Source organism: Nelumbo lutea, chromosome 3 (genome assembly GCF_056320005.1).
Source record: "Nelumbo lutea isolate HS-2025 chromosome 3, American lotus-T2T, whole genome shotgun sequence".
Taxonomy (NCBI): domain Eukaryota; kingdom Viridiplantae; phylum Streptophyta; class Magnoliopsida; order Proteales; family Nelumbonaceae; genus Nelumbo; species Nelumbo lutea.
The window spans coordinates 44,434,616-44,445,935 of record NC_142686.1 but is presented as its reverse complement, the minus strand read 5'-3'; the positions used below and the strand labels follow the sequence as shown (position 1 = coordinate 44,445,935).

Genomic DNA, 11,320 nt, shown 5'->3' with positions numbered 1-11,320 from the left:
ACTGCATCAATCAAAACACTTTTGTTCATTGGGGCACTCTGCAAAATGCCCTTACTCCCCTTGAGTAGTGATGACATTACCTCTAGTTTTGGTCCATTCAACCTTGAGCACTAATGGTGTTACCTTGGCCTTTCATAGGCTGCCAAGCATATACATTACAATTCCGGAATACAACAACTGCATTACCAAATATGAAATCCACCACCCCATATATGTCACATTCTCTATAAAATTGCCATAGTGAATGCATATATAAGGTATCTTGATACCCTTCGAAGCTACAACTATAGAAAGTTGATAAGTCGACCCCATTTTGGACTGCCACTACCTAGCCCTTGGCTGGTCATGCAATATTCGAGTGGTTATATCTACCACAACGAAACCTTATCCAACCATGAGATGTAGAAATGTGGGAAAACATAGTTAAAAATGATAATATAGCAGTGAATTTGATGATCAGAATCAGTTTACCCAAGGTTGTAGAGTTGAATGTATTCTAACCATCGCCCACGTTGTGGTTTCTTGTGAGAATAATCTGATTAATTCCATCTCAGATCATCATCAAATTCTTCTTGTTTCTAGGAATGGATACATACTCCTCATATAGACCATTGACAACGTAAATCAAGAAGTAATCATCATTAATGTCGACACTGTTAGGAGCTGCAACAACTGAGTTGTTGATGGTAGTGAAGTTTCCATTCCCATATTGGCTCACAACCATAATGTCCCTCACTAATACATACTCCATGCTACTCTAGAGAACCTTCCTTGTACCAACAAACTCATAAATCTCTATGTTGAACAACTTTCATGTTTAAAAATATGAGCTTCCTTCTTGGCTTTGGTTTTAATTTCTTCCTTGTTGTGTTTGTGAACCTAACCACTCAAGGCTAGAGAAAATGCTATATAGATTGGTGACAATGGAGAGAGGTGCGGATATGCCATTTCTGAGTCTCCAAGCTGATATTGTCACTTGGATGCCATCAAAACAAGTTTGTTGATTAATCAGTATGGCATTGTAATGATCGCGGGGGACAAATGGGAGAATGAGAGAAGCATAATAATGGAACATTGTTTCATTCTCAAGTTAGAAGATAATGAACATTGTCTTTTAAGGTTAGTTTCGACATTTTAAAAAGTTTTAAGTCACACATATCATCACATGATACAGATAACTAATAGACTACTAATGGCATGTACTAGATTGGCACATTTTGAAAGTTTGGGTATTGAATTGTTACGCTTTTTGTTATTTAAATTTTATTTCTTTAAAGTTATTATGTAATTTAAGATCTATTGTTATATAATTATTTATATATTTTTAGTATTTTTGTTTTTTAAATAACTTTTTTTATTTATGTTTTAAAATATTATTTAGTTATTGAATTGAATAATCCATAAAATCACAATTTATATTGTTATTACATAATTTCGTTATTAATTTTGCAAAATATAAAATTTTTATTTTAGATATTAATATTATTTAAGTAATACCGTTGTTTAAAATTTTAAAATATTATTTGTTTATTAAATTTAATAATCAATGAAATTATAATTTATATCGTTATTACATAATTTCCTTATTAATTTTGTAAAATATAAAATTATTATTAATTCAAAAGTTATGAAATCTGGTATAATTATTATTCTACTCTTAAGATTTTTTAAATTTATCACATAATTTTGTTATTTTAACTATTAATATTGTAAATATAAAATTATTATTTAAGATATAAATATTATTTAAATAATACCATTATTTAAAATTGTAAAACATTAATTATTTATTAAATTTAATAATCCATGAAATTATAATTTATACTATTATTACATAATTTTGTTATTAATTTTGTAAAATATAAAATTATTATTAATTCAAAGTTATGAAATATGTTATAATTATTATTCTACTCTTAAGATTTTTTTTATTTATTACATAAATTTTCTTTTGTAACTATTTAAATATTTAAAAAATATATAAAATATTTCATCTTTTTTGTTATTTAAATTTTATTTCTTTCAAGTTATAAAGTAATTTTACATATTTTGTTACATTAATTATTTAGTTATTTTTAATATTTTATTATTTATATTTTTAAAATATTATTTAGTTATTAAATTCATTGAATAATCCACAAAATTATAACTTATGTTGTTATTACATAATTTCATTATGAATTTCATAAAAATATAAAATTATTAATAATATGAATATTATTAAACCTTTTATAACTATTTTTTGTGTTTTTAATAAATATTTTATAGTTATTAACATAATTTCATTATAATATCTAAATAATTGTTAAATATTTTAATTGAAACTTTCTTGATATAGATATAGATGAAAAGTGAGGGAGAGGATAAATATGAATTAGAGATAATTTAGGAGATAAATAGGAATTAGGGAGAGATAGAGATAATTTTGGAGAGAGTGGGGGATGGTTAGTTTCCTAATAAAAAGGAGAGGAAAAAAAGGAGATAAGTCATGTTAGGTGGCAACTCCTAGTCTTTCTAGAGGGAATCTTACACCCCTCTAGAATTGCTTGGTTTGGGTGACTCCCGATCTCTTGCCCACGAGAACTCTGCCCACATTTATCGTAGCCACAGATGGAGAACATCTCATCCTCTGCATAGTATTATGTAGGGGGAGATGTTCCTAATTCATAGGGGGTAGTGTATTGTGGGTAGGCGTGGGCAGAGTTCTCATGGGCAGGAGATCCAGAGTCAGTTTTGGTAATGAAATAAGGAGAGGACTGCTGACATGGCAAGCTCTACTTTAGTAGATATATAGATGGGAGATATTGTGAATGTGCAATTATTAACAAGGACTTCAGGTCTCTTATCCACAAGAACTCTACCCATGTCTACCCATAAAACACTATCTCCATGCATTGGGAACATCTCCTAATGCATAGTAACTAGGGGTGGATTCGAGCCGAGCTGAGCCGAATACTACCAGGCTCGAGTTTGGCTCGAGATTGTTTTACAAGGCTTGAGCTTGGTTCGAGCCAGAACCTCGAGCCCGAGCTCGATTTTGAAAAAAAAAAAATATATATATATATATATATATATATTTATTTATTTAATATTAAAAAAATTAAGAATTATAATAATTAAGAATTGTAATATTTTTTATTATATATATTATTTTATATAATTTTATAATATATATTATTTTCTATAATTTTATTATATATATTAAATATCAAATAAATAAATATATATATTCGAGCTAGTTCACGAGCCTCACGAGCCGAGCTCTAGTAGGCTCAAGCTCGAGCTTGAGCTCGGTTGAAATCGAGCCGAGACGAGCTTTTCATGAGCCGAGCTCGAACTGCTCGTGAAAAGCTCGGCTCGTTGCCACCCCTAATAGTAACATGTAAGAGGATGAGATGTTTCTCATGTGTGTTTGTGATATCATGTGGGCAAAGTTGTTGTGGATAGAAAATCTGGACTCACTAACAAGTGTTGTGAGGTCGATGTGAGGTGTATTCTTTGTGGAGCAAATGTGGACTCACTTGAAATACTTTAATCAAAAGAAGCCTGTGGTTTGGACTTGGTTGTGCCAAGCATGGCCGGAAAAACTTGGGCAGTGCCAGGCTTAAGAAGTCTAGGTAGCCCTAGGCCAGCATGCTATGGCGTAGAAAAATGGCTCAGCTAGGCACAATAACAATAATAACAACAACAACAACAACAACAACAACAATAATAATAATAATAATAATAATAATAATAATAATAATAATAATAATAATAATAATAATAATAATAATAATAATAATAATATTTTATTTTCAATTTTGTTATACTATTTTATTGCAATTTCATTTTATTATTTCATATTACACAATTGTATACATTAATTCAATGGCCCCTATGAGGGATTGAGGCATATCACCAAATGCCAAAATGATTGTATAAATTAAAATTCACATGGAATAAAGTTCTAAGATTTTTAATTTATTATATTTTTTTTATACTATTCTTTTCAAATTTTCTTAAAATATTAGGGAAAATTCCACTTTAGTACCCTGAACTTTGGGGATAGTGTCAAGTTAGTACTCAAACTTTCAAATGTGTCACTATAGTACTTAAATTTTCAAAAAGTGTGGTCCCTTTCATTAATCAACGTTTAGTTATTTGTTGAAAATGTCAAAACTATCATTCAAAAGAAGACACGGTTCATTGTCTTCTACCTTGAGACTGAACCGATTGAGGTGTTTGGGATTCTAGACTAATGAAGTCATTGTCTTCTATCTTTAGATCTGAAACACATTCTTGTCCAATTATTTTTTTGCTTTTAGTTATTATTTCCTTTTATTATATTTTGTCTTTTTCTCTTTTTCTTTGAAGATAACTGGTTTAGTCTTAAGGTAGAAGACAATGAACAATGTCTTTTTTTGAAGGATAATTTTGATATTTTCAATTATATGATCGATTAATGGCAAGGACTAAGTTGATACTTTTAAAAAATTTAGGTATTGAAATGACACGTTTAAAAGTTTGAATACTAACTTTAACACTACCCCAAAGTTCAGTTTAATTATACCAACCCACAGCCATGTCGGACTCTCAAGGCATGGCCCGCCACAGCCTGCGTGGCCACCACGGCACAGCCGCTACAGTGCGGGCGACCCAAAAACCGGCACGGCCCACGTTACGGCTCTACCCCTGTCCCCTCATAAGGTCCACCGACCTTGTTATGGAGAGTGAAGGTTACAACCTCCAACCCTCCATTCCGGCGAGCAGTCTCTTCGTCGACAAGCTCTATTATCCCCACCTTGGTCTGCTCCCATCATCTCCCAACTTCCACCATATTTTCTCCGCTCTGGCTCGTACATATGGCCCTTCCGTCTACGCCTAGTATCTGTACGCGTCGTCCTTGCAGCATCAGCGTCTACTGCTTCACTGCATAGTGTTGTCTTCACACTCCTACATTCCTCGTAAATTAGTGCACTTATTCCAATACAGTGGTTGTTCAATTCAATCCAATGATACACCGGCTTCAATTGATTCATTTTCCTGATTATTTTCTTTATAGTATTTTTTTTTTCCTTTCCACGCAGATAACTACAATTTTTTTTGAATAGCCTGCTCTGAACTTCTGATTGAAAAAATCTCACCCTGTATTTTGATTCCTTCCTGGCCTGTAGATGCGGTCGTCGACGATTCGTTGTCAGCCGTATTGCATTGACGCTGTCTTGGCTGCTAATAATCAGATTGCTCATTATGCCCGACTTGGCCAGGTACATGCTGCTCGAAGGGTCTTCGATGAAATGCCGAATAAAAGCGTTGTTTCTTGGAACTCCATAATTGCTGGGTATTTTCAAAATCATCTACCACAAGAAGCCCGTCGTCTGTTCGACCGAATGCCCGAGAGGAACACTTCCTCTTGGAATGGTATGATTTCTGGGTATATAAAAAACCGGATGATTAGAGATGCCCGTAAAATTTTTGATACCATGCCTGAGCGTAATGTTGTTTCATGGACTTCCATGGTTCGAGGTTATGTACAAGAGGGTGTCATCTCGGAGGCGGAATCCCTGTTTTCGCAAATGCCTGAAAAAAATGTTGTTTCTTGGACTGTAATGTTAGGCGGCCTGATTCAGGATCGCCGTATTGATGAAGCTCGCCGGCTTTTTGACGAGATACCCGTGAAGGACGTGGTCGCTAGGACTAACATGATTTCAGGGTATTGCCTTGAAGGTCGTTTAGCAGAGGCCCGTGAACTCTTTGATGAGATGCCACGCCGAAATGTCGTCTCTTGGACGACTATGATTTCTGGTTATACTCAGAATCTAAAAGTAGACGTTGCTCGAAAGCTTTTTGAGGTGATGCCCGAGAAGAATGAGGTGTCTTGGACGGCAATGCTGACGGGTTACTTGCAATGCGGGCGGGTTGAGGAAGCATCGGAACTTTTTAAGATAATGCCTGAAAAGTCAGTTACTTCTTGTAATGCAATGATTGTTGGGCTTGGCCAGAATGGAAGATTAGTTAAAGCAAAACAAGTATTTGACAGAATGAGAGAAAAGGATGATGGGTCGTGGAGTGCAATTATTAAGGCATATGAACGGAATGGGCATGAATTGGAAGCCCTCAACATGTTTGTTCTTATGCAAGAGGCGGGATTTCGGCCAAACTATCCTTCTTTAATTAGTGTTCTTACTGTTTGCACTACCCTGGCCATTCTTGATCACGGCCGGCAAATTCATGCTAAGGTGCTGAAATCGCAGTATGATTCAGAGGTGTTTATTGCCTCAGCTCTGACCACAATGTATGTTAAATGTGGTGATCTTGTTAAAGCAAAGCGGGTGTTTGACAGGTTTAATCCAAAGGATGTTGTCATGTGGAATTCTATGATCACAGGTTATGCTCAACATGGCTTAGGAGAGGAAGCTTTACAAGTTTTTCATGATATGTGTTCTGTAGGCTTGTCTCCAGATGACGTTACCTTTGTTGGGGTTCTTTCTGCTTGCAGCTACTCCGGGAGGATTAAGGAGGGGCTGGAAACTTTTGAGTCAATGAGACTAAATTACTCTGTGGAGCCAACAGCTCAGCACTATGCTTGCATGGTCGATCTGCTTGGCCGAGCAGGGCATGTATACGAGGCAATGGATTTGATAAAGAAGATGCCAGTGGATACTGATGCTGTTGTTTGGGGTGCATTACTAGGTGCCTGTAGGACCCACATGAATTTGGAGTTGGCTGAGGTAGCAGCGAGGAAGCTTGTGCAGCTTGAACCCCAAAACTCTGGACCTTATATCTTGCTATCAAATATTTATGCATCTAAGGGTAAATGGAAAGATGTCTCGGAACTGAGAGAAGTCATGAGGGTGAAGAATGTGAACAAATCACCTGGTTGTAGCTGGATTGAAGTTGAAAAGAAAGTGCATATGTTTACTGGAGGAGACAATTTGAGCCACCCTGAGCATGCAGTTATTGTGGCAATGTTGGAGAGATTGGGGGTGATGTTAAGGGAAGCTGGGTATTGTCCTGATGGTAGCTTTGTGCTGCATGATGTGGATGAGGAACAGAAGGTGCATAATTTGGGATACCACAGTGAGAAATTAGCTGTGGCATTTGGGCTTTTGAAGGTGCCGCAAGGATTGCCTATTAGAGTCATGAAAAACCTTCGAGTCTGTGGGGATTGCCATTCTGCAATTAAATTGATAGCTAAGATCATGGGAAGAGTGATCATATTGAGGGATGCAAATAGATTCCATCATTTTAAAGATGGTCTATGTTCTTGCAGAGATTATTGGTAAAGTGACAACATCTCTAAACCATGAAGAAATTAGGCATATGATCTGCTGGAACCACTATTCCATGGGTCCGTGATAGAGGTGTGCTACACTAGAAACTGACATAGCTGGATGATCATAACCATGTTAGGAAAAAAGAATTGTATGTGGTCCACGAGATCTCTAGATTGGTTATTCACAATTATGATGCATGGTTTCTATTTGAGTGACCCTTGGCTAGTAAGTCCCATTGCCCTGCATGTGCTCTACATGTGCCATTACCCACTTGTATGCTGTTCCTTCAATTGATATAACAGGTATACCATATGTTTCTCCATCCAATATGATATCTGCTTGTTTCCATTAAGAACACAAACTCAACACTAATCCATGTATGCAATGTGAAAATGACAGGCCCATATATGAACATGAGAATTTCAAGATGGGCATTGCATGCTAGCTTTCATAGGGTGGAAAAGGTTAGTTTCTTTTGCCTTAGCTGAGATCTGTCATCTGAGTTTGGCTTTAGAGTAACTCAGTTCTCTCTGTTGAGAGCAAGAGGTGTATATAACTTCCCATACAGATTATGCTTTTTTTTAATATAAACCCCGTGGTTATATTACCTTTCAGAGACCGTTGCATGGTGTGGATGGAAAAATCTCAGTCTGGAAAGTTGAGAAAAAAATGTGTTTGAATCTAAGAGCAGCCGCTTCATGCTAAAAGTGCTGGAGGTTAGGTCCACATCAAGTCCATTCCTTACAAAACCCCAGACAGCTAGGAGCACTGGGTAATGGCTTTTTTTTTTTTTTTTAATTTCCTTTCTTTTCTCTCTTCTGCATCTATAATCACATATTTTTATATGCTCATTTCTCTGCTGGTGATGAAAATGTAATTGAAGGCCCCAATTCATGTAAAGTAAGGTAAATCTCCCATTTAGAATCTCAGAAGCCTGTTTTCTTTTATCAAGGCAGTCCTATATTTATATTATTGAATGTATTTAATTTAATTATCTAATTCATTTTTTTTCCAGAAGCATTCATGGAAACAACTCGTGCTATTTCAATGGCAGAAAGTTGTGTTTATCATTCTCACTTTTATATATTTGTCTACTATTAATTGATCTAGGCTAGTCTGATTTCTATTTTTATTTTCTCTCTCAATTTTCTTAACACTTCACAATTCTTTACTTTGATCAATTAGTAATGTGAGGGGCTTGGTTTTTTACTTTCAGGTTGAAAATCTTGATCTCTTGGATCTCAAGATCCGCTAAATGAATCAGTACACCACAAGCAAGGTCAACTAAATAAATCAAGTTCTCTTGCTTGAGAAGTTCCCAAGATCTAGTAAATGAATCAGTATACCGCAAGCAACATCAACTAAGCGAATCAAGTTCCTGAGGCTGAGATCCAATAATTCTGCTGGTGTTGAACATGTTCTCAATAACATTCATCAAACACTCATTCTTCAATGAGGGACATATTTCAGTTGTAGATGTTTTATGTGACAAATACAATTTATCTTATCTACTTTGTATTTGAAGATGTATCAATGTTAAATGATAACTATGCAACTGAAACCTGAACTGACATTTTCCTTTCGGTGATTTTTGTGACGAGTACATATATGTTTTTTGTTTCTATCAACTGTATGTTATTTTCTTGGTTGCCATGGAAAAACCTATTGCTCTTAAACCTAAGCACATGAGGGATGATAATTTATAAAGTATCTAGCCCCATGTCCCTAGCCATTGCTCATTCACTTTCAGTTTCCACTTTTTTTTTTTTTTTTGGTAAAAAGGGAATAAAGTTAACCAATAAATTTGCTGAAAATATGAACTTAGAACTAAATTTAAAGGTTGCTCATTTCAAGTCAGTAAATAAAATCTTCTTTTAGTTCAACTGATCTTACAAAGACACTAAGTCCTCAATAGTTGCTGTAAAGAATACTAGAACCTGTTTAGATCTAAATAATTGCAGAGGTTTCAGTTTGACCAGTTTCACTCCATTCTTAGCATGCATTATTTTTACTCTTCTTTCACCAATAATTTGACCAATGGTCAATGGAGCAAGTGATCCATGAGTTTCATTCTCCAAGAGAAACAGCCCCTCAAACAAAGATGAAGTTAACCAAAAAAAGTGTGCTCCCATAAGCTGTTAGGTGGTATCCAACATCTTCCAGAAAATGATTTCTGCATCTTAACCAACTTGTGGAAATGCATTGTTTAAGCAAGGCAAACAATGGACTTATGATTTGCGATTGTGAAAATCAGGATACAGGATATTCTTGACACTAGATTTTAGTGACTGCAAGATCTTCACTATGTTATGTTCAAGAAAAATCATACATGTCAAGTTTATTTGTCATTTGCATGGGATTTGACCAGAATTTTAGGTTTATATGGTGAATTACGGTATCTTGATAATTACTTTATAAGAAATGAACATTTTCTCTATGATTTAACTCATATAGTGTTAGCTTGTAGCCAAAAAAACTTGTAGTGTTCACACATTTCCAACTCATATGGTGTTTCTGCATTTGATAGCATGATGACTCATGCTTTGACATAGCCAAAGTAACTAGATGTTGGATTTTTTGAATTTACCATGCAGAGTGAAGATACATTTAGTTCAAAATATTGAAGAGCAGGGGCAATGTATGGAGAGGTACTAATCCATCTCCTGTTATAGTAACAAAATAATTATTTCAGTAATTAAATTCATGATATGTAATTCTATCTTGGGGAATGGAATTGTGATTGACTTCTCTCCTGCCTTGAGAGGTATAAGACAAGGAGACCCACTCTCCCCCTTTCTATTCACCTTGATTGCTGATGTACTTGGGAAATTGATCCATAGAGTTCAAGGAATTTGATAAAAGGGTGGCAAGTAGGAAGGGAGAAGATACCACTAATACATCTACAGTTTGTAGATGATACAATCTTGTTCTATAAAGGTGGGGACAATAAATTGGATCCGGAATTTAAAATTGGCATTGCAACTCTTTGAGCAAATGGCTAACTTCAAGGTGAATTTTGATAAGAGTTGTGGTGGGAGTGAATGTGGAGAAGAGGGAATTAAGTGAATATGTAGGTGTGTTAGGTTGTGCAATATCGAATTGCCCTTTGATGTATTTGGGCCTCCCCTTAGGAGATAATCATAAGAATGAAAGCTTCTGGAATCCGGTAGTGGAGAGATTTGAGAAGAAGCTTGCATTTTGGAGGAAAAATTATATTTCCTTAAGGGGGAGAGTCACTCTGATTAGGTTTACCCTAACTAACCTACTTGTTTATTTTCTGTCAGTGTTTAAAATCCCCACTAGGGTTTTTAATTTTTTGAAAAAATTAATGAGGGATTTTCTACGGGAGCCTAGAGAGGAGAAAAGAGATCATAGGGTGAGTTGGGAGGTTTTAACTAGATGTAAAGAGCTAGGAGGCCTTGGGATTGGAAACATTAAGAAAAGAAATATGGCTTTGCTAGGGAAATGGTTGTGGAGGTTTATAGTGGAAAGAGATAAATTGTGGACAAAGATTGTGGCTAGTATACATGGGATGGAAGGCAATGGTTGGAATCTTGGAATTGTGGCAAGGGTTACAGTTGCTTTTCCTTGGAAATCAATTCATGATTTACTTCCAACTTTCTCCCCTTGGATTAGGTATGATCTTAACTCTAGTAATCGAATAAAATTCTGGGAACAACTTTGGATAGAGGATTCGCCTATAAAGGACCAGTTTCCCTCCTTGTATGCTTTGTCAGACTTGAAAAATGAACATATTTCTTCTTCTTTAGGTCCTTTAGACTCCACTTCTGATTTTGGGTGAAACCTAAGCCTAAGAAGGGCAATTAGGGATACAGACTTGGACAACATTTTATCTTTGCTAACCATCCTTGAGAATGTTTTCTTGGATCCTAATAAAGAGGGCACCAGATTTTGGACTCCTTCCACCTCAGGTACTTTCTCTTGTATTTCGTTTTTTGAAACCTTAACTCAACCTCCTATCTCTATTGGGTTGTCCTTTCCGGTTAAAGAAATTTGGAGCAAGCCCATTCCTCCTTGGGTTGGTAGTTTTTGTTGGGAAT

At 35.4% G+C, this 11,320-nt stretch overlaps 1 protein-coding gene across 6 annotated transcripts; it reads left to right on the top strand.

Annotated features, from left to right (window-relative positions):
- Positions 1–4,670: 4,670 nt before the first annotated feature.
- Positions 4,671–8,887, top strand: LOC148864609 (pentatricopeptide repeat-containing protein At1g56690, mitochondrial-like). 6 transcript variants are annotated; one of them, XM_088974715.1, is made up of 6 exons: positions 4,715–4,946; positions 5,157–7,561; positions 7,659–7,723; positions 7,875–8,031; positions 8,143–8,164; positions 8,476–8,887. In XM_088974715.1, the coding sequence occupies exon 2, from the start codon at positions 5,157–5,159 to the stop codon at positions 7,266–7,268; it is 2,112 nt and encodes a 703-aa protein (XP_088830841.1). In that variant the 5' UTR covers positions 4,715–4,946; the 3' UTR covers positions 7,269–7,561; positions 7,659–7,723; positions 7,875–8,031; positions 8,143–8,164; positions 8,476–8,887. The 6 variants fall into 6 exon arrangements, with proteins under 6 accessions (XP_088830839.1, XP_088830843.1, XP_088830841.1 ...); XM_088974713.1 differs by lacking the exon at positions 8,143–8,164 and having other exon boundaries at positions 4,671–4,946; XM_088974716.1 differs by lacking the exon at positions 8,143–8,164 and having other exon boundaries at positions 4,721–4,920.
- Positions 8,888–11,320: the final 2,433 nt, after the last annotated feature.

Bases quoted from the DNA above. Each gene is read 5' to 3' on its own strand.
- LOC148864609 (XM_088974713.1), top strand. From the start codon at position 5,157: ATGCGGTCGTCGACGATTCGTTGTCAGCCGTATTGCATTGACGCTGTC.